Genomic DNA, 23,654 nt, shown 5'->3' with positions numbered 1-23,654 from the left:
AGCAGCAGCAAATATCATTAATGAACTGGCACAGGTTGCAGGTAAAGGCAGTCTCTTGAAGGCCAGCCACAAGTGATTAGGATCCTGATGAAATGATGGAAGCTTAACCCTTAACAGGCAGGCTCTGCAGAAGACAAAGTAGCATCCACAGGGGAGATGCTGCTGCAAACAGTGGCAGATCGTGACACTTACCCAATTTCGGTATAACAACTATCACCACTTCTGACATGGATTAAGACAGGGAGCCAGATTCACACAGTTCATTAAAAGTGTCCAGTAGCTTAGGAACATAAAATGCTTTATGCTGTTTGCATAGCTCTATCAGGAGACCATCTACACCAGGAGCCTTACCATTTGGTGTGTCCAACTCCTCCCCAGTAAGCGGCGAGTCTAAAAATGCCTTACTATCTACTGAAAGTTTGAAAAGAGAAACTATTTAAATCAGTTGGCAATGTTAGGAACCCCTCCAGCCAGTACAGCAAAATCCGGAGTCTGCTCCGAAAGTCTGGTATTCACTGTTGCCCCTAGTGGTGGGGACAGACTTGGCTGCAGACAAACAGAGGGTCGTGAGATGTGTACCGGCTGGGGAGAACCCAGGAATAGAGTGTATGGCAGACAGCAGAGTGTAGTCCAGGCAAGGGTCGAGGGCCGGCAGCAGACAATGTATCCAGAGAACAAGCCGAAGTCCGAGGTCACTAGCAGAGGTTCAGAGTCCGGGTACAGGCAATAGATCAGGGTCACTAGCACAGATTTAGAATCCAGGAACAGGCAAAAGGTCATACACGGGTAATCAATCTCAGGTTAAAACACCAAACACAGGAGCAGGCAGCAGTAGTGGAACAGAACGCTATAACCGGCAGTGAGGCTCAGACCTCACTGCCTTAAATAGTACTAAGAGCCAATCAGGACAGAGGAGAACAGGGCTGACAATCAGCCTCAGGAGGCTGCTAATTAATTACTAGCTAGAACTGGCATAGATAATAACATAAACCAGGAAGCATGTATAAAAATATAAATTAACCAGTTTAAATAATATGAGAGCTCCCCCTGGAGTTGGAGGATGTTCCTACACCCTCCTACATCTATGCCACAAGGATAATTCCAAAGAATGATAACAGCATAGAAATTAGAGCACGCGCCCGGCTACTAGATCACGCCAGGATGCGGCGTACCGCCGCGGCTCGTGACAGGCAATGTCGTTGTGTCATGTTATACCTTACACATATATCCCTCACCAAAGTAAGCATGAAATACTGCTATACTATGTCAGGCATCAAAAATGACTTCACTACTCTACTAACTAGTATTACCAGAAGGGCTGTCTCTGTCTCCCTGCCCACAATGAACATGCTTGGAGAAGAGCAGTTTTCTCTTACACTCAGGGCCGGTGCTAGGGTTTTCGGCGCCCTAGGCAAAATTTCAACCCCCCCCCCTTCCTGCCCCGCCCCCCCCGACGAACACAATAAATAAACAAATGATTAGATTTTATTTACCTGGTCTGTAGATGCAGGGGGGGCTCTTCAAACCTCTTCTCTTTTCTTTTCTTCACTTTTCTCTTTCCGATGGCTGCTCCTCACCTTCTTCACACAGGAGGCGGAGCGATGCATTCTGGGAGGGGAGGGGGGCATCTGGAAAGAACTTTATTCACACTGTCTTTCACTGGCAGTGTGATAATACAGCAGGCGCCGCCGGGTAAAGATCTGTCACCTGATCACTGACGTCAGTGATCAGGTGTGCTATGCGCCGGGCAGCCCGGGCGCATCAGAATGAATTGACAGTGGCGGCGGATGTTGAAAAAACAGCGGCGGCACCCCGCCGCCGCTGCACCTATCTCCCACTTCTCTCCGCTGACTAGATTTTCAAATCTAGTCAGCGGCAGCGGCGCCCTGCAGGTCCCGGCGCCCTAGGCAACTGCCTAAGGTTGCCTAATGGGAGCGCTGGGCCGGCTTACACTTGTTCAGTACATAATCATCTCACTCTTTTTGAGCAAACAATCATGTCGCCTTGCATCAGAGCGTGTAGCAATATATTGTAACTCAATAAATCTACATTTGTGTTCCAACTCTTGTTCCTTATATCTGGAGGAATGCTTGAGGTCCACCACTCTAGAGATCAGAGTGCCATGCAGGTAGACCTTAAAGACATCCCAAACCACTGTAGGTTGAGCTGTTTGACTGTTAGTAGCAAAGAACCCTTCCCATTGGGTAACTAGGTCTGATCCTGTACCCATCAAGGACAACCAAAATGGATTCAATTTCCTAAAGGACTGGCCCCTTGGTAATGTTAAAATATATAGATAACAGGAGAGGGGAGTGGGCAGCAATCCCCCTAACTCTATACTCTACATTCCACACTGCTGTCACCTCCAGACTCATCAATGTGGTTAATGTGGCATAACACTTCATTTTCTCCCTAATCAGAACAGGACTCCATCACCATACTGAAAGTGACAGCATATTGTCGTCTGCTGCATGCTCCCTCTATAGGCTGCAAATTTACTGTTACCACACTTACCAACTCTCCCGGGATTTTCGGTAGACTCCCGGTCAAGTTGGCAATTCTCCCTGACCCCTTCCTGGTGAAGCGGGCGAGATGAAGGTCTATTTGACACCATGGGCTAGATTTACTAAGCTGCGGGTTTGAAAAAGTGGGTATGTTGCCTATAGCAACCAATCAGATTCTAGCTTTCATTTATTAAGTAAATTCTACAAAATGACAGCTAGAATCTGATTGGTTGCTATAGGCAACATCCCCACTTTTTCAAACCCGCAGCTTAGTAAATCTAGCCCAATGTCTCAAATCTCATCATTTTGGCCCCTCCCCAGCTGCAAAATTCCAAAACTGCGGCTTTGCGCCATGGGAGGTGGGACCAAAATGACGTTGGTGTGTCTACTAGGGACAATGGATAACAAGTGTAGTCTTTGAATCACACAGTAACTATAACAAATAACAATTATATTACTTGTTGCAACTGTGATACACTGTTAGACTACATCTCTTTCTATGTTTTTATGTTTGGTGTACTAATGCGGGGCGTTGGGGGCAGGATATATTTATTAAAGCTGTGCCCTTTATTGGAAGCTATTTGATAAATGATGTTCCACAACGCTTGTTGTGATGTTTATTATGTTTTATATATACTGTTCTCATATTGTCTGGTACGGCCGGGCATGAACTTGCTGTGCACGGCAGTCTATCTCCAGATATCCTGTGATATAAAGTGTAATTGCAGATCAGTTTGCATTCTACTCCTGTCAGGATCAATTCTTTCTGTTTTGTGTAAGCCGGGATCGCTATACAGCAAATAATGTACGAGTGTAATACCTAACAGATGGTTTATCAATGGATGGAACAAAGTAAATGTACACAGTACAAACGAGTAAGTGGATTTACTGTATGTTGTCAAATACAGATTTGCTTGTTGTGAAAACTGATGGTGAATTATTGTGTATTGTTCATGGAAGATTGAGCCTTGGTCCCGGTTACTCCTATGAAGTCTAGTAAATGTCAGCCAGTTCAAAAAGTATCTGCTCATGCTTGCAACTGGAAGCCCGGACTTGTTCCACTACCCCAAAAATTAAAAAAATTAAATTTCCAAAATAAAAAATATTTGTAAAAAATAATTATTTGCAAGTAATCCCCTTTGAGAAAACGCTTAATTTAAATTGTATTTGTTCCCAGTGAATATCCTCTGCTGTCATCATCCTGAGACAATAGTAACAGGTGGTTTGGGGGTTCCTCATTGCCCATTCTTTGCTCGGGGAAGTTTACACCATACTTACCAACTTTTCGGGAGAGGTTTCCGGGAGATGTGGGTGTGATGGGGCGGGGCTCCAAAATGCGCGTCATTTTGGGCCCGTCCCCATGACGTAATGACGCAAACGTGTCATTTGACAGCGGAGGGCGGAGCCAAATGCCGCGATTCACTGGGAATCGCGGCGTTTGGTAGCTAATTCTGCTCACTTCACTGGGAAGTGGAGCACTTCCTAGTGAAGTGGGCAGATCCGGGATATTGCCACACCCTCCCGGGAGTCCGTGAGACTCTCGCAAAATGCGGGAGTCTCCCAGACAGTATGGTTTACACCGGAGTTTCCCAGCGAATCACTCTGCCTGCTAAGGCTACCACCCTTGATATGACATTTTGCCATAAGGAGTGCCCACAGTGTGATTTGTAACTAACTCCAGTGAGGCAGACTCCCGGGCCATTGGGATGTTTAAGAGGTCTCCCTGAATATCTAATGTCCCTGAATTGCACAGTACTGCAGCGTGGTCCCAAGAATGGAAGGGTCCCTGGGTATTGGGATGACACCTGAAAGTGGCAGCGTGAGAAGCAGCAGTTGTGGTGTAATAAGGGGGTCCCTGTGAGGGATGGGGTGCACCGTGGTACGGAGAATCCCTGGATAGTTGAGGGATGGGGTGCACCGTGGTACGGAGAATCCCTGGATAGTGGGATGACAGGTAATCCTTGTTGGAGCATGAGTATGAACCTCCGAAGTATGCCCATCGTGTGCTGACCTATGCCAGAGAGAGACAAGTATTCTTAGTGTGTGGAACTACTGCACCCAGCAACGCCGGGTACACAGCTATGTAATTTTTATATGAAGTACTTAAGCAAGTAAAATGCAGGTGGAGTATAGGAGTAATAGAGTTTATGTGCTGCAGGACAAATTGTACTTATAACTACTATGGTCTGTGCTGGAGGAGAAGGCGTTGGAAAATAAAAACGTTATATTTGCTACAAGATGATCTGGCGCACAACATTTATTTGACTTAGCACTGCACACCAGGACCAGGCAATGACTAGCTGGGCAGGTCACACTATAACAGTGACACCTACAGTATTGTGGTCCCCCTGTCATAGTTGGACAAACCCCCAGCATTTCAGCTCTGACTGAGCGGGACAGTCTCACAAAATCAGGGCTGACCCACCAGAATAGGGGCAGTTAACATGCAGTGGTGTCCTACCTGTTCTTGTACATGTGACTACCTGGGGAAGCTGCTGGGGGATCCTGGAATTTTGGGTCAAACTCTGGGAAAAAGTTACTATTCACCTTGTGGAAAACAAAGCAACAAGTGAACCCTGTAAGCCAGGGTTTCCCAAACCCAATCCTCAGGGCTCCCCAACAGTGCAGGTTTTCCAGATCACATGTGACATAATTAGGACCACCTGTGGATCTGTTACAATGTGTCAGTCAGTAATGACTACACCTGTGCCCCAGCAAGGAGATGTGGAAAACCTGCACTGTTGGGGAGCCCTGAGGACTGGGTTTGGGAAACCCTGTTTTAAGTCTCTCTCCTCCCAAGCAACCCTTATATTAAATCACATTTCATAAATAAGCCTTCTTCTCCCCCAACTCAGCCCCACATTCAAATAAAAGCATGAATACCACCCCATTAAATTAATAGTTCCATCACCCCACCTTAAATTAATAGGCAACACCGTGAGCCCACCATTAAATTCACCCCACCACTACATTCATCCCATCATTAAATATTCCCCACCAAATTAATAGACAAAGTTTGTGACGCACAAAAACCGCTAAATAGTAATGAAAGTAATTCTATAGAACTTATACAAATGTAACACTCAATAGATCCGTGGATAAAAGATAAATTACTATATTTATTCATAAATGACATATAATATACATGTAACAAGAGCTCTTGTATAAAAACCTTAAATATAATACCATTACAAGCAATATGGCCAATTCCTAAATTGATAAGGCATATAATGCTAAAAAGCAATTTAATTTAATTTATGAATGTGTCCATAAAATAATTGCCAGAGAACATCTGATATTACCAGTCTTTGTGTTTCAATCAGAATTGCAATATAACTTGAAGATGAAGCTGCAGATTGTCAATTGTATGTATATACTTGTGAAGGAGTGCTGCCAACAATTATTCAGATGGTAGTGTGTTCCTGGCTGGATATTAGGGATGTGCACCGGCGACTTTTGAGGTCTCGTGTTTTGTGTTTTGGATCCGGATTTTCTCGATGTTTTGGGTTCGGATTTGTTTCGCAAAACACCTGCCGAAAGGTTTTGGTTCGGATTTAAGGTTTTGGATTCGGATTTTTTTTGAAAAAAGCATAAAAAGTTAAAAAATCAAGTTTTTGGGCTTGTTTTCACTCCTACGCTATTATTGACCTCAATAACATTCAATAACAAGCATTTCCACTTATTTACCGTGTATTCTGAACACCTCACAATATAGTTATTAGTCCAAAACGTTGCAACGAGGTATCTTTCTGGACTGCGTAGTGGAGTGGTCCCCACAATATAATAAGAAAACCATCAACTGGTCTTAATCACACCAAAACATGTACCTGGACTGCATAGAGGAGTGGGTCACCACAATATAAATTAAAAACCCTGAACTTGTATGATTCGCACCAATAATGTACCTGGACTGCGTAGAGGAGTGGGTCACCACAATATATATAATAAGAAAACCATCAACTGGTATGAATCGCACCGAATAATGTACCTGGACTGCGTAGAGGAGTGGGTTACCACAATATAAATTAAAAACCCTGAACTTGTATGATTCGCACCAATAATGTACCTGGACTGCGTAGAGGAGTGGGTCACCACAATATATATAATAAGAAAACCATCAACTGGTATGAATCGCACCGAATAATGTACCTGGACTGCGTAGAGGAGTGGGTCACCACAATATAAATTAAAAGACCCTACACGGGTCTGAATTCCACCCAAAAAGTTTATGGACTGCGTAGTGTAGTGTTCCCCACAATATTATTTAAAAATGGCATATTGCCAACTTTACGTTTCTCCTCAGATGATTTTAAGTTTCTCTTTTTGCTATTTTTTGAGAACTTGGGCTTTTTGGATTTTACATGCCCTGTACTAGGAGATTGGGCATCGGGCTTACCAGACGACGTTGATGGCATTTCATCGTCTATGTCATGACTAGTGGCAACAGCTTCAGCATTAGGAGGAAGTGGGTCTTGATCTTTCCCTACTTTATCCTCCAAATTTTGGTTTTCCATTATATGTAGCACAAGAGAGCGTACCCCTAAGCCACACACACTCGGCAAAGCCTTTAAAAATTATATGCGGCACAGGAGAGTAGCACTGGACTTATACTGCTGAATCAGTGAACTTTGTAATAGCAGTACCACTGGACTTATACTGCTGAATCAGTGAACTTTGTAAAAGCAGTACCACTGGACTTATACACTGCTGAATCAGTGAACTTTGTAATAGCAGTACCACTGGACTTATACACTGCTGAATCAGTGAACTTTGTAATAGCAGTACCACTGGACTTATACACTGCTGAATCAGTAAACTTTGTAATAGCAGTACCACTGGACTTATACACTGCTGAATCAGTGAACTTTGTAATAGCAGTACCACTGGACTTATACACTGCTGAATCAGTGAACTTTGTAATAGCAGTACCACTGGACTTTTACTGCTGAATGTGTGAACTTGGTAATATTGCAGTACCAATGGGCTTATATACTGCTGGATTGGTTTTGCAAATTTGGTTATAATTATTTATTTATTTATTTTTTTATTTTAAATTTTTTTATAACTTTTTTTTTATTTTTTAAAAACTTGTGAATAATGGGGAAATAACTATGCACTTAGAAGCACAGAGCACAGGACACAGCACCACTGGACTGAACAGGACACAGCACAGGACCCAGCAGCACTACTGAACTCAGCAGGACAGAGCACAGGACACAGCACCACTGGACTGATACTGCAGAATGTGTGAACTTTGTAATATTGCAGAACCACTGGACTTTTACTGCTGAATGTGTGAACTTGGTAATATTGCAGTACCAATGGGCTTATACTGCAGGATTGGTTGTGCAAATTTTGTTGTAATTAAAAAAAAAATAATTAGTTTTTTGTATTTTTTTTAAATAACTTTTTTTTATTTTTTTAAACACTTGGGAATATTGGGGAAATAACTATGCCCATAGAAGCACAGAGCACAGGACACAGCACCACTGGACTGAACAGGACACAGCACAGGACCCAGCAGCACCACTGACCTCAGAAGGACAGAGCACAGGACACAGCACCACTGGACTGAGCACAGCACAGCACAGAACTTAACTGAACAGCACAGAACTTAACTGAACAGCACGAGATATAGCAGGACAGAGGACCACCTAACACACCCTCCCTCTACCCTGATCAATGCCCGAGTGAAGATGGCGGCGACTAGCGGGGAATTTATAGGATCCGAGTATCGCGAGATCCGACAACGGGATTATGAGTCAGAGCCTCAGTTTCAGATTTGAATTTGGCGCCAATACCCGGATCTGTCTCGGATCCGACTCGGATCGGCAACGTTCGGGTGGGCTCGGATTTCATAAATCCGAGCGCGCTCATCTCTACTGGATATATTAAAAAAAGGATAAAAATATGCATACAGTCCTTAGCAGATATATAACTGCAACTAGATTTTGGAACCAACATTCACAATCTCGAGGATTGAAAAACAACAATAGTAAAAATATAGTCACAGCCACACTTCACAGTTGGATAGACAAACTCAGATAGTGTCGCTTTATAGTATCAATAAATCGCTTGCAAGTGCAGAGGACAAGAAAGATGTTTATCATCTGGTAGAGGCCCGCTGAAAAGTCTTGAGGTCTACAAACCTCTACCAGCTGGGATCCCGTCTCTATTGTGTGAGTTCACGAGTATACAGGGGAAAAGCTGCAGCTGGTCACATATATGGGAGAATCTGAGACCTGAATAATGGCTAAAGAGGTCTGATAAACATCTCTCTCTTCCTCCAAGCGACACTATCTGACTTTGTCTATCCAACTGTGAAGTGTGGCTGTGACTATATTTTTACTATTGCTGTTTTTCAATCCTTGAGATTGTTTTTGTTGGTTGCAAAATCTAATTGCAGTTATATATCTGCTAAGGACTGTATGCATATTTTTATACCTTTTTTTTATATATCCATTCAACCAACCAGGAACACACTGCCATCTGAATAATTGTTGGTGTAAGGAGGTGGGGGAGGAGGGATGTCTGAGCGCCCAAAACGCAGCTGGGGAAAAGGGCCCCTGTTCTCGTGCGCCGGGCACTTGGTTTACTGTAAGGGAAAGGGAAAAATATGGGAGGAGCAGCTCCACAAGGTGAGAGCACCACGGGAACAGCTTTCGCAGCGGCTATACACACGAAAGCGAGTCTATGGCAACGACTCCCTCTATCCCTTCTGCTCCAGAGGTTCTCTCTCACTGGGGTCATCCGGAAACCTTGTCTGACGACAAATGACTGTAAAACAAGGGAGACAAAGCCACACAGAACAATTCCTTCGCCAGCACCCCAGGTATTTACCCAATCCTGAGGGACCCCTACGGGTCGCACCGTACCTTTCTTCTCCTTCGACAGATACTCCCACTTACACGTCCTCGGCCGCCCGAGTCCACTGGGCCTCTGTCGCTCCACGTGCCTCCTCCGGCGGCCTGAGCCCCATCTGTTAAGCCCGCCTTGTCCTGGGCTCAGAACTTTAGGTGCCCTTCCAGATGGATGGAGGGTCTTTGCAAGCCACTCTCAGTAACTTTACCACTTAGCTATCAAGGGACCAAGTGTCCCCTACACTACTCAAGGACCTAGCATCCTGCTAGACCTGGACCGAACACCCACTACCAAATATAAGGGCCTACTACCCTGCTAACCGCAAGGACCCAATGTCCTTGTTACACCTACAGGGCAGCCGCCCTGCTACTTCGGCAGAATTCTATTGCTCCCCTCATTTAGAGGCCTGCACCCGTCTACACTGAAGGGCCTGGCGCCCTACTAATCTCAAGGGCTTGGCGCCCTACTAATCTCAAGGGCCTGGCGCCCTACTAAACTCAAGGGCCTTGTTCCCTACTAACCTCAAGGGCCTGGCGCCCTACTAACCTCAAGATCCTGGCGCCCTACTAAACTCAAGGGCCTGGTGCCCTACTAACCTCAAGGGCCTGGTGCCCTACTAACCTCAAGATCCTGGCGCCCTACTAAACTCAAGGGCCTGGCGCCCTACTAAACTCAAGGGCCTTGTGCCCTACTAAACTCAAGGGCCTTGTGCCCTACTAACCTCAAGGGCCTGGCGCCCTACTAACCTCAAGATCCTGGCGTCCTACTAAACTCAAGGGCCTTGTGCCCTACTAACCTCAAGGGCCTGGCGCCCTACAAATCTCAAGGGCCTGGCGCCCTACTAAACTCAAGGGACTTGCGCCCTACTAAACTCAAGGGCCTGGTGCCCTACTAACCTCAAGGGCCTGGCGCCCTACTAAACTCAAGATCCTGGCGCCCTACTAAACTCAAGGGCCTTGTGCCCTACTAACCTCAAGGGCCTGGCGCCCTACTAAACTCAAGATCCTGGCGCCCTACTAAATTCAAGGGCCTTGTGCCCTACTAACCTCAAGGGCCTGGCGCCCTACAAACCTCAAGATCCTGGCGCCCTAATAAACTCAAGGGCCTGGCGCCCTACTAAACTCAAGGGCCTGGCGCCCTACTAACCTCAAGGGCCTGGCGCCCTACTAAACTCAAGGGCCTGGCGCCCTACTAAACTCAAGGGCCTTGTGCCCTACTAACCTCAAGGGCCTTGTGCCCAAAAGCAACTGCTAGGGCCTTGTGCCGAGCTCCCTCTACCTATGGAGCCTTGTGCCCCTCCTGACTCTATCTATGGGGCCTTGTGTCCCTCCTACCTCTATCTATGGGGCCTTGTTCCCCTCCTTTCTCTAACTATGGGGCCTTGTGCCCCTCCTTTCTCTAACTATGGGGCCTTATGCCCAAACCAAAACCCTACCTAACCCTGTCCACTGCTGGGCCTTATGCCGAACTAAAGCAACATGGGCCTAGTGCCCAGAACATGCTCACAGGCCTTATGTCCAACCTATCTCAGTATTTTATACTCGCCTGCTCCGCTCAGGAAACTGCGCTTGCCTTGCTGTCTTTGGGTCTTCCAGACCCTCCAGCCGGTGGCGCCTCTTCTCCGCTTCGGCTGATTTATCAAAGGGTGAAAAGCCCTTTGCCTAATATATTAATGGGGTTACCGCTGGTGATAATCCCTGTTTTATAGTGTAACAAGATGGTACTTGCTGTTCTAGTAATAACGGGCCTGATTCATTAAGGAAAGTAAAACAAAAAAAATGAGTAACTTTGCACCTTGGCAAAACCATGTTGCATTGGAGGGGGAGGCAAATTTAAAATGTGGGGACACATTTATAGTTGGGGTAGGGCATGTACTAGATAAACTTTAAATTTCAGTGGAAAAATAAAGCTATCAAGTATTTGTGTGCTAGATGAAAAAGCAGCCAGTATGTAACTTATATGCAAAATAATAAACTAATTTGCACCCCTTGCATTGTAACATGGTTTTGTCCAGGAAAAAACTTGCTCATTTGTTTGCCTTACTTTCGTTAATGAATCAGGCCCAACATCCTTAGATAGCGTTACCAGAACAGAAGCATTAAAAAAGGCTTTATTCTTGGAATAAAGTGTTTAATGCAGTAGTTTAAATTAAATTATTTATTAAATAATTTGTTTGTTTGTTTTTTATAAAAAAAAAAGAAAATTACTGAACAACTGTTTTCAAACCACCCTCTGTCTGGCTCAACTCATCATGTCAACAAGATAGTGAAATATTTTAATACAGTCGCATCCGTGTAATGAAAAAGAACAAAAAAAACAACTTTATTATCTTAAATAGTAAAGTTTATTCAGTAGTATGTTAAAAATGAAACAGAAAAGCTGTTTTCTAATCACAAAAAAATAAAACTAATATATTTAAAATAATGTAAATGTAATAAATACAAACACAGTACATATACTTATCTAAATAAAAGTTATATAATCTTTCCTCTCTGTATCTTCTGTCATCTTTCTTTTCTCTCCTGGGTTGGCTAAGTAAGATAAACGTCTCCGATGCAGGGTTTGAGATATGTCGGTGGTGATTGACAGGGCAGCAATGGGGCATGCATAGGCAGAGGCTACTATTACTACCCATCACTAACAATTGGGGAAACACACATGGAGAGAAGACAGGGAGACATTGGTACGAATACAAAGTTGGAGATAGGAGGAGCTGAGCAAGGTGTCTGTTGTTGCCTCTTGTGCTATTTTTGTTGTAATGATCATGTGAAAAAAAATATCCTACATTCGCTCAGTTTTACTTGCACCCCAACAGGTGACTGTAGGGGAGGAAGAAAGCAGGGGTGGGCTGGGGAAGAAAGGGATCTCACAAATTGCACTTGTTATCGCAACAGGCGCGGACCGTGGCCATTTTATCTGGCCAATAGAAGAAGTAGCCAGAGGAGGAAGTGCTCTAATTAGATGGCCAGCACAATAGAAGGGAGGAAGAGGTTAGGGCCGTGCATGCGCAGGTATAAGGTAAATGAATGCTAGGATGAGCGGGCTAGCGGAGCGCATCTGGATCTGGAACTGGTACCCCCCCGCTGCAATTACCGCTCTTGCCGGCCCTTATTGGAAGGGAAAAAGAGAAATGTCTGCAATCGGACCCCCAGAAGAGTGTATGACCCTTCCACGCAAACACAGAGAGAACATACAAACTTCACACAGATAAGGTCCTGGCTGGGATACATGACCCCAACACTGTGAGGCAGAAATGCTAACCACTGAGCCACCGTGCTGCCCTAATCACAGCACAAAACAGACTTCTCTTCTACATCACATTTCTGCTTCTTGAAAACACCCAATCAATATCTCCTGATTATTTTGTCTTTTATATTTTCCTAAAATAAGTAAACTTGGCGGGGTGGCAACCACCTGCCCTGTCAAAAGCATCACACTACTAATCACCCAACTCAAACCGCTAGATCTCGCAAGCTGTTTGAGTTTTCACACTGCAATTTGCCTAATGGTAAATCTGGCTTTTTGGAGATCACAACCGCTGGTGATGTCTGGCAATTTGCAAAATTGGTAAATGTACCTCTTAGACTATTCTCATTCTGCTTATCCAGTCTACTGAAGATGTCTGGCCTCTGACTATTCTTGTTCTTCTTATCCAATGTACTAACTTTGCTTAAGTTTGTGCATTCAATCAGCCATCGAGGTCACCCAGACACAACTGTATCATGATACCTATGTGCAAAACTTCATCATCACCATTTATTTATATAGCGCCACTGATTCTTCAGCGCTGTACAGAGAACTCATTCACATCAGTCCCTGGCCTATCGGAGTATACAGTCTAAATTCCCTAACATACACACAGACAGAGATATAGAGAGACTAGGGTCAATTTTGATAGCAGCCAATTAACCTACTAGTATGTTTTTGGAGTGTAGGAGGAAACCCATGCAAACACGGGGAGAACATACAAACTCCACACAGATAAGGCCATGGTCGGGAATTGAACTCATGACTCCAGCACTGTGAGGCAGAAGTGCTAACCACTTAGCCACCATGCTGCATGCATCCAATCTGCAGAATAAGAGCTAATGCATTATGCTGTGGGACAATATAAAAAATGGGGACATTTCCAGGGCAAGTCTTTTAAACCTGGGACTGACCCTGGGATTAAGTTGACATCTATGCAGAGCAAGACATCACCCAGATTATTTTCAAGCCTGTTCAGTTTTACATGGGTGCCTGATCTGGTATCTAAATCACAGCAGGAGTGGTGATAGGTTAACATAATTTATTTACATGCCATGAGTTTAATCTGCAGATAATACAGCTGATACAATGTATCCAGTTATGCTATTGCTGGACAAGTTTCGTTTCTCCCCGCAGTGATGACGCCTCCACCCCCTGCAGTGTAGACTGACAGGTCCGGCTCCTCCTCTGCTAAAATGAAAGTAAAGTCGCTGCAGACTACAGTGCGTGGTCCTGGGGAGGGGGCGGGGCCGGCAGACACTGGTGATTTGCATATGTTGCCTGATGATCAAAGGAGACATCTCTGCATCGCGTAAGTGCCTTATATTAACCCCAGCGCTGCCGGATCCGCCCACCTATATTACACAATGTTGCGTGTTGCACGTCTAGTTATTGCCAGGGTGGGGATGGAGAGGGGGATACACTGAGCTCTGTACTCAGAGGCTTCCATCAGAGCAGCCAACAGTCGCAGAATTAGAGGAGGGGGTTTAACTGGTTTTAGGCAATAAAAGGGATACCCCAAATTCCAACACTTGGGGTATTGTGCAGTACATGACCAGTTAAAAGCAGTAATGCAGGTGCTCCAACCCCCAAAAACGAAAAAAAAACAAAAAACAAAATACTGCATTGAGAGGCAGGCTGATTTCAGCAGCAATGAAAAACAAATGATGGGGCATGTTTCACCCACTAGGGGGCAGGACACTGGGAAGCTAGAACTAGCCTCTCCTCCTCCTCCCTAAAATCCTTCTGTTCTGCTCCTTCCTCAGTTGTTTCCCAGTGCTCTGCACAGGAGGTGGGCCAGGACTCTTGCCCATGTTTATTATTGTTTTCTTTTACACTTTTGAGGGACATCCTCAACTGTCTTCAGGGGATGTTATTAGCCCCGTCCATGCACCCACCTCCAACGCTAGAGTCCCTTGCCACCACTTCTGCCCCCACCCTTAGCCCGGTCCAAGTGGACCCTTGACCACCTTGAGTGTTTAGTGAATTGGAAACAGTAAACATGTCTATAGCATCGCTGGTTCTCCCATCTCGGTGACCAGTCTGGAAGGGATGACAGGTGGCTGTCATTCCTCCAGAATCCTGGGGGCATCCCAGATGCGTGGTACCATCAGCAAATGAAATGCATCGTAGTATTAACCAAAGTGGGGGCCCTAAAAAAGTCTCACAAGTGTTGTCAACGAACAGTGGCCGCCATGCAGGGGTGGAACTTGTGGGTGGTTTTCCAGTTGGTTATACCCTGGAGAGACGCGCCGGTAGGGAGAAAACCTGAAAAGTTTTTATTAAAGGGCTGATTCTAAAGTGTTAGCAGATTGGACTGTGATGTGACATGTAGGGACTGATACAGTTAGCTACGAGGTCCCGTTGGAACCTTGCATGATGGGTCTCCGTGGGATGTTTATAGAGGTGCGAGCAAAGTTTTCTGTACAGTAATTGCTGGTAATGCGCCGTACGCTTATAGTTTGCAAAGACTTATCATGAGGCTATCTAAGCGCACAACCAAGGCATCTCGTAATTGGCCTCAGCGGTGTTGACTCCGGTTGGAAAGTAGGTGAGACATCTTAAAAGTGTCTCAAGATGAGGAACAGAAATAAATAAATAATAAAAATAAAATTGAAGAGTTGAGGGAGGAGGGGAATTTATATCATAGTGTTGTGGGAGGAGTCTGTTTGATGCTTGGAGGAAGGCGATTAACCAATCAGTGTACGCTGACATGCAGAATTTAACAAAAAAAATAATATAACGACTCCTTCAGACAACCTCCTTCTCAGTACCATAACTGGCAACATTTTACAATGATTCCCAGGGACACTTCTGCTGTATTTGTTTTTATTTGCTTTTCATCCACTATTCAATAATGATTCATCTATAGAGCCAAATTGAAAATATTTGATAGTGAGAATTTTGTCCAATATACAAAATACTGTGCAGTGAGCCAATGTTAACAAATGGGGACTGATCTTGGAAATTAGGTTGACAACTATGCAGTACAGCAAGAGACCCAGATTTATAGGGGTGTCTGAACTGGAAACTTTAGCCCAGATCATTGGTCCTAAGTGGGGAACACTATCGCACTGCAGGGAATGAGTTAATATAACTTATCTTAGTCCTTGAGATTAATCGATGAATAATAGAAATCATCATCATCTATTTATTTATATAGCACCACTAATTCAACAGCGCTGTACAGAGAACTCACTCATTTCAATCCCTGCCCCATTGGAGCTTACAATCTAAATCCCCTAACATACACACACAGACCGTGAGAGACTAAGGGCAATTTGATAGCAGCCAATTAACCTACCAGTATGTTTTTGGAAACCGGAGCACCTGGAGGTAACCCACGCAAACACGGGGAGAACATACAAACTCCACACAGATAAGGCCATGGTTGGGAATCAAACTCATGACCCCAGCGCTGTGAGGCAGAAGTGCTAACCGCTAAGCCACCGTGCTGCCATAAATAGAAATATAGAATGTACACAGTTATGCGTTTGCTAAACAAGTCTAGTGTCCGTCTAGTACACAAGTTCTTCACTGAAGTGAAACTAAAATATGTCCAAGGGTCAAACTCCTGAGGAGGAGCCACTGACAGAGGGCAGGTGAATTCGTTTTCACATGATACAAGGCGCCAGTGATCAGGGGACATTTCTTTTCATCTCGTAAGTGGCCTTTATTAACCCCAGCACTGCTGGATTTGAATACCTTAATTACATAACTTATGTAGAGACTTAGGGGTAGATTTATCAAACCTTCCAAAAGGGAAAAGTAGAGACGTCGCTCATAGCAACCAATCAGATTCTAGCTTTCATTTCCTAGAATGTACTAGATCAATGATAGATAATTCCTGAATGGTTGCTATGGGCAACACCTCCACTTTTCTTTTTTTAGACGGTCTACACTTTAGTGTACTGTAAAGGGATGGCCTTGTTGGTCAGTGTGCGTATAATATGGATGTCAGACGTACATGTAGAGAATGTGTATCTGAAGGTGGGGTCCGCACCCGATGTGTCGTGTTCTTTTCTGTGCTTGCATAAATATGCATACCCCTCTTGTGGACGAATCACTAACTGATGGTGTGCAGACTTTACATTATTTTATCATGCATAGTTTTGGCGATTGGGGGATAACCTGTTTTTGTCTAGCACAAGGCACACAGCTTTAGTTGTCTGTTCTGAGAGCTCATAAATTAACCCAATAGGGTGGACAAAATAAAATACATGATACACTTTGTACTTCTAAAGCTTTGCAACCAGGAACAATAATAACAAGGTTTCCAGCAAAAAGTATGTGTGTAATATGGTAGTATCATAAAGATGTTATATTTTTACTGACCTCCCTTTTTTTTTTTTTTTTGCTTTTGTGCTGCGGACAATGGAGCTTGTAAGTCAATGTGCGCCTTGATCTGTGCCGATGTGTCTACTGGGATGCATAGAAGCACCATCCTGTGGCTGGTTTTAACTATAGAAGAGGGGCCACCTGCAATAGTGGAAACCAGCCCCGGCTGCCTACCACTGGGGCTGGCTGAGAATTTAGAGGAATCATGCTACACAGTTTTACATTTATTTTTAATACACAATGCAGCATCTGTGGTCTTTGTGGAGGTAACTGTCAATAACTTGCAGTTATGCTCTTTTTTCCTACGTGTGTTTTTCTGTGTGTGATTGACAGTTACCTCCACTCAGACCACAGATGCTGCTGTTGAATTTATTTAATAACATAGTAATTTGATTTACAAACTACAATATGCATACACTGCATGCTTTGCTTCCTAGTTGCAGAATGGCACTTTCAGGGAACAGCTGATGCGGCGTGCCTCTAATATCTTGGACGCATCCTCCTACGCAAAGGATGCAGCCTTTGATTCTGCAGGCTACAAAACAGAACCTCAGCTAATGTGTTGCTGATGTGCCGAGTCCTCTTGTTCAAATTCTTGGTCATCCAGCAACAATCTGTAAAGGTTCCTGTCTGCTCTGTCTTTTTCAAGGAAGACCCTCTCCGGGAAAGAACTGGAGAATATAATGAAGAAGGGTATGGATGGGAATAGTTCTTTCCTTCTAGTCCTTTAAGAGGGACATAGTTAGGGATTCAGTGCCTCTTCTGAGACGACAGGCGTATTCTGTTGCCGGGGTACCAGTTTTCTGACGACACACTTGACCAGGGCAGTAAGGCGTGTATGTTATGGGCGGACCAGGTTTACGGAGCGACCACATTTTTGCCCCTGTATACCTTTTCCAAATTTTAGTTATAGGAATTGGCCTTTTCATAATAAGCCCAACAAAACAATATTTCCAACGAGGCATCTGGGTAATTGATTGTGTAGACCAGTAGGGGCAACCATTGTTAGCCAATACGCATGACAGTGCAGCCAATCAATTCACTAAGAACCAGTGACCTCACTGGCAATATTCATGAGACACTGGCTTCTAGTGAATTGATAGGGTGTATTTCTCGTGAATATTGGTTCAGTTAAGGTGAGCTAGCCATACAGATAAACATAAACATTAGAAAGCTCTTCTCTGCCGCTTGATGTCTCAGTTAAACACTGGCCTCTTAAGTAAACGGCTTAAATATTTTTCAGTTTTGGGTAACTAAGCTAAGTGAAAAGAGCCTAGGACAATCCATTCGCTTTTGCCGACCTGGACTTTTATTTCTGACAGGCAGAATGTTGTCCACAGCCAGCATGCTGCCAACGCTCACATAAATGAGCCTCAGGAGCATCAGCACGTACAGGCTTATGTCACGAAAGCCCTTGGATAGCCTGAACGCCAGACACCAATTCCAGGACCCCAGGGGGTAAATTTATCAAGCTTCGAGTTTGAAAAGTGTAGATGTTGCCTATGGCAACCAATCAGATTCTAGCTGTCATTTTGCAGAATGTTCTAAATAAATGATAATTAGAATCTGGTTGCTATAGGCAACATCTCCACTTTTCAAGCCTGCTGGTAACTCACAGCTTGAAACATTTACCCTTAGGCCTTTATTGAAGCTTCAGTTTAGGTAGAATTATGCTTCAGCTTCAGTATTGAAATAAAAGATCAAAACATTTTACATTTTCACATTGCAATAAATAAAACATTTTTCCAGCAGTGGATTAATACTAACTAGGCAGAACAATTTTTTTCCCATCTATGGTAAAAAAAAACAACAACTCATCACTTAACTCCACAGTAGAAATAATTTCTACCAGGTGCAACTTTCTCCACATACTTCACCTCATAACAAATGCTGTTCAGTTAATTAGCCAAACAATAAAAGGTACACGGAGTCCTAAACGGCTGTCATTACTCCTGGCAGGTGTCACGGGTGACACTTTCCCCCTTAAAACGAAGTTTCTTTAACCCATTCAGTGCTGCGTCTTTTTTTCACTCTCATTTTGTCACTTTTCTGGTTGTTCACATTCCGCCATCGACATCAGTCATTTTTCTGTGCAATAACCACACAAATCATTTGTTGGTTTTCTTTAGAACATTGGACATGGCGAAGCTCATGTACCCAAAATGGGCAAAAAAAACAACATTTTCCAATTAAAATGGAAGAAAGTGAGTGACAAATGTGCAGTGTTTTTCTTGCTAATCTCAATGAAGAAACATTTGGGGCTAGATTTACTAAGCTGCGGGTTTGAAAAAGTGGGGATGTTGCCTATAGCAACCAATCAGATTCTAGCTTTCATTTATTTAGTACATTCTACAAAATGACAGCTAGAATCTGATTGGTTGCTATAGGCAACATCCCCACTTTTTCAAACCCGCAGCTTAGTAAATATAGCCCTTTGCGGTTATAGGTCAAATTACCATTCCAAAACGGCAACATCAGGTGCCTGATTCATTAAGGAACTTAAATTAAGAAGTTTCTTATTTAAGTCTCCTGGACAAAACCATGTTACAATGCAAGGGGTGAAAATTAGTTTTCTGTTTTGCACATAAGTTAAATACTGTCAGTTTTCTCATGCAGCACACAAATACTTGATAGCTTATTTGTACACTGAAATTTAAAGTTGATATTTGTGTGCTACATGGAAAAAAAAGTCAGTATTTAACTTATGCGCAAAACAGAATACTAATTTGCACCCCTTGCATTGTAAAATGGCTTTGTCCAGGAGACTTAAATAAGAAGTTTCTTAAGTTAAGATCCTTAATGAATCAGGCCCCAGGACTTTAAAATGATAAGGCAATTTATGATTTATTTTGCTAGTGCACAAACGTCCTTCATTTCTCATGGTGCTACACTTGTGTAGACAATTAACCCATATTTCTAATGCAGTGCGGGGAATCCAATAAAAAGTAACCCCAATCTTGGGTATTATTATATATAAAAACCTGTGTGTAATTAACATTGCTATTGTTGGACTAGGTGCCACCCATCAGTGACCTCAATGAGATGGCAGCCTATCAATTTACTAGGATCAGTGATATCAGTGTGAATGCAGGCTATCAATTTACTCCTTCCTACCAAGTGTCCCGAATTAGGTGGGACAGTTCCAATTTGAGGGTTCTATCCCAACCATGGACATCTTTGTCCTGCAGCTCGGAAAGTTGGTATGTCCCATTTACCGCTGCTCTGCTAAGCATCTACTAGCAATGCGTACAGCAATGTATTGGTGTTTGAAGTGGGATATGGGGCAGGCTTGAGCTTTAGAAACACTAGGCACCCCGTTGTAGGTGTGGCTAAACCCCCACAGTGATGTGGTCACACCCCTACTATTTGATCCAATTCACGGACCAGTAAGTATGATTTACTTAGTGAAGTAGTGGGCTGGAATATTAAAATGACGGCCTCCACAATGTGTGAGGCAGAGAAGCCCTGACAAAGAATTAAAGTATGGTTCGTTCTTTTGAAATCTGAAACAGTTATACATGTATGTAAATTGTAGCTTTTGGGACATAAAATCTTTTTTAACTATTTTAAACTGCTACGTAATCATTAGGAATACACCAAATTAATTCACTTCAGAATTACCCAAACAAAAACGATTTAAACTCCACTCTGTTGATACTTTCATCGTTCGCAACCACCTATCCTAATTATTAAATCTTAACTATAACCTATAGAAATAAAGACACGGACAACTTCTTAAATTTGGAAATTGAGGTCACGGTTTATTGAAATCTGAATAAAATGGTGGTGGTGAGAGCCACTTGCAAGTCAGCTAACAAGCAATATCCATAAACCAAACAGTGTACGGTCACAGGCACAACCACTGGTAGCAAGTCTCTTACGATTGGCCGGTGCTAAATCTGACGTCATCGTGACTGCTCCTCCTCTGGGCTCACAGTGACGAGCTCTCACAAAGGGACCAAGAGCCAAAGGTACTTCGAAGGGGGCAGTGACGTGCGGCCAATCAGCGACAGCACCGTATGGAATTAGTCGCTGACTGCAAGAGCTCTCCTTCCAAACTGTGCCCGGTCTGAAAAAGTATTAAATCATCATCATCAATATTTATTTATATAGCGCCACTAATTCCGCAGCGCTGTACAGAGAACTCACATCAGTCCCTGCCACATTTGGAGCTTACAGTCTAAATTATCTAACACACACACACACAGACAGAGAGAGAGAGACTAGGGTCAATTTGTTAGCAGTCAATTAACCTACCAGTATGTTTTTGGAGTGTGGGAGGAAACCAGAGCACCCGGAGGAAACCCACGTAAACACAGGGAGAACATACAAACTCCTCACAGATAAGGCCATGGTTGGGAATTGAACTCATGACCCGAGTACTGTAAGGCAGAAGTGCTAACCACTTAGCTACCGTGCTGCCCAACAACATAAGGGAGGGAGGGAATTTGTGCAGTAGAAGAGGACCCACCCACACTGAATGCGGAATATATGCCCCTCCCCTAAGCTTCCTATTGGCTAATTTGAAATCTTTATCATTAACCGGTAAGTGCCCATAGATTTATTACAAACAGATGTGTTTCATTTCGTCCGGTCTATATGGCCTCTCTCTTACTTAGCCAGATTCAGACTGGGATGCTTAGAATTATGCCAGGCGAATCCATCTGCCAACACTATAAATACGGATAATTTTATTTTCCTCTTGCTTTATTTATTTTACAGACTTGGTTGGGAACATTTTGTAACAGAGTTTGGTATTCAGACCATCCCTCACCTATGGATTTGGTGCATAACTAAAATGATTTTCCATGTAGACACGCTTTGAGTATTAACTAAACTTCCTTTAAAACTTTTTTTCAGTGATGGTATTCTTCATCAAGCTCTCTTTGCAAACATGGAAAGTACTTCCAAGAACTATGACACAAGACGGAAAAGAAAGTCGAGCGAGTCTGTCCCGAAATCTAGAGTCGACTGGAAACGTACAAAAGTAGACAGTATCAACCACATTCTCGACTCCGACGAGCTGAGCACTTCTGAGGAAGGAACTGAGGGAGACGACGGGGACAGCAGCTCAACAGGGGAGAGCGAACGCAAACAGTCAGATATATTGACGCCTTCTGCAGACAACGGAGACGATCACATTAATAAACCAAGACAAAGACGCAAATCCACCATGATAACCAGCAGTGACAGCAGCTCTGACGGAGACTGGACCGTTAGAAGAGTGTGTTCCAAACGTCGCTGTATAGATGAAGACGATGAGACCCACGAGGGCAAAGACCGCAATCTTAAAGAAATCAGAGAGACGTCAGAAGACGAAGAGGCAGAGGCTCACCTCAAGAAACAAAAGAGGTTAGAGAGGCTCAATCAGCTTGCCGAGAGAAGGCGATCCCGATGCCGGACAAGCAGCCGGGAATCTTTTGAGGTAAAGTTCTACCCTCTGACCGTTTTGTCTTCTTATTGTCAACAATATCTTGGACAAGGACATTTTTGGTTCTTTTGAATAAACCCAATATCTTCTGCTAAATTCATTGGATTTTGGGGCAAGTCCAACATTTGTGTTTGAAGGTCACCTCTTGGCCACAGTGTCTCCAGCAGAAAGGGGATGATGAGGGGGAAATTTGACAACGGTTCAAGGGCTCTATATACCATCCTCTATTAATTACATTTTGAACATATTTTTCTCCTGTGACAATACTGTGTCATTACACAGATATGCTACTAATGTTCTCAAAGTCCTCTTCAACAATAGGGGTAGGTAGCCTGTTTTCCAAATCAATTTTGTTGCTGGTGGGGTTAGTAGCAAATGTTACAGGTAAGAGATGGCCCATTGTTGGTAAAATAGGAAACTAGGGGTTAACTTTATCAAGCTGTTTGAAAAACTAGAGATGTTGCCGATAGCAACCAATCAGATTCTAGTTATCATTTATTTAGAACATTCTACAAAATGACAGTTAGAATCTGATTGGTTGCTATGGGCAATACCTCCACTTTTTCAAACCCGCAACTTGATAAATTTAACCCTAGGAAGGGAGTATTTATCCTGCAATTTTGTGAAAGATGCAAATTTGAGATAATTGGTTACAGGATGGAGTCTTTTGATGTTAATTCATCCCAGGTGCAGTAGAAGGCCAGATGGGAAGAGAAGAGTGCCATAAAATGAAGTCTAGTTTATTTTTTATCAGATAGTAAATTATTATTATTATTATCATATATTTATATGACGCCATCATATTCCGTAATTCTCAATGTCACCCCGTCTGGTGGAAAGTACCAAGACATAATTTGACTCTGGACTGGTCTGAAGTATTTGTGGATTAGAAGAACTCCCGAGTCCATCAGATACTGAAGGTCTAGCTAGGACAGTGTATTTAATTGTGGTTTTTTTCCCCCTCATAAACAGTTGTTACAAAATTGAATATTATTGAGTGTATGGATTGAGATATTAATTGGCTGAGTTTGGAAGGGGTAAATAAAATTACAAGGTATGTTCGTCTTAATGTCATGGATACGGTCTATACAGGAGAGATAGTGAGGGGAACACCACATAACCTTCTGTTTCAACTTTTTTTTGTGTGTGATGTTGAATACTTTCGTGTCAAAAAAGACAAAAGTATTATAGAAGTGATACCTTTATTGGTTGCCCAAAAGAAAATGTTATATTTGCTTTCAGAGCACAGAGGCCCCTTCATCAGGCAGGTTTAC

The 23,654-nt window shown here is 43.4% G+C and overlaps 1 protein-coding gene and 1 long non-coding RNA gene across 2 annotated transcripts in view; one reads left to right on the top strand and one right to left on the bottom strand.

Annotated features, from left to right (window-relative positions):
* Positions 1-23,654, bottom strand: part of LOC142140062 (uncharacterized) — a 177,740-nt gene that overhangs the window by 45,419 nt on the left and 108,667 nt on the right. The gene's annotated exons all lie outside the window — the stretch shown is intronic.
* The window catches only part of LOC142140832 (coiled-coil domain-containing protein 82-like), a 37,890-nt gene continuing 28,087 nt past the window's right edge, over positions 13,852-23,654 (top strand). The window contains exons 1-2 of the mRNA XM_075198771.1: positions 13,852-13,923; positions 21,810-22,374. Of these exons, the coding sequence (XP_075054872.1) occupies positions 13,886-13,923; positions 21,810-22,374 (603 nt within the window). The 5' untranslated portion in view covers positions 13,852-13,885. The remainder of the gene's footprint in view (positions 13,924-21,809; positions 22,375-23,654) is intronic.

Source organism: Mixophyes fleayi, chromosome 2 (assembly GCF_038048845.1).
Source record: "Mixophyes fleayi isolate aMixFle1 chromosome 2, aMixFle1.hap1, whole genome shotgun sequence".
NCBI lineage: Eukaryota > Metazoa > Chordata > Amphibia > Anura > Limnodynastidae > Mixophyes > Mixophyes fleayi.
This window is presented reverse-complemented; position numbering and strand designations above follow the sequence as displayed.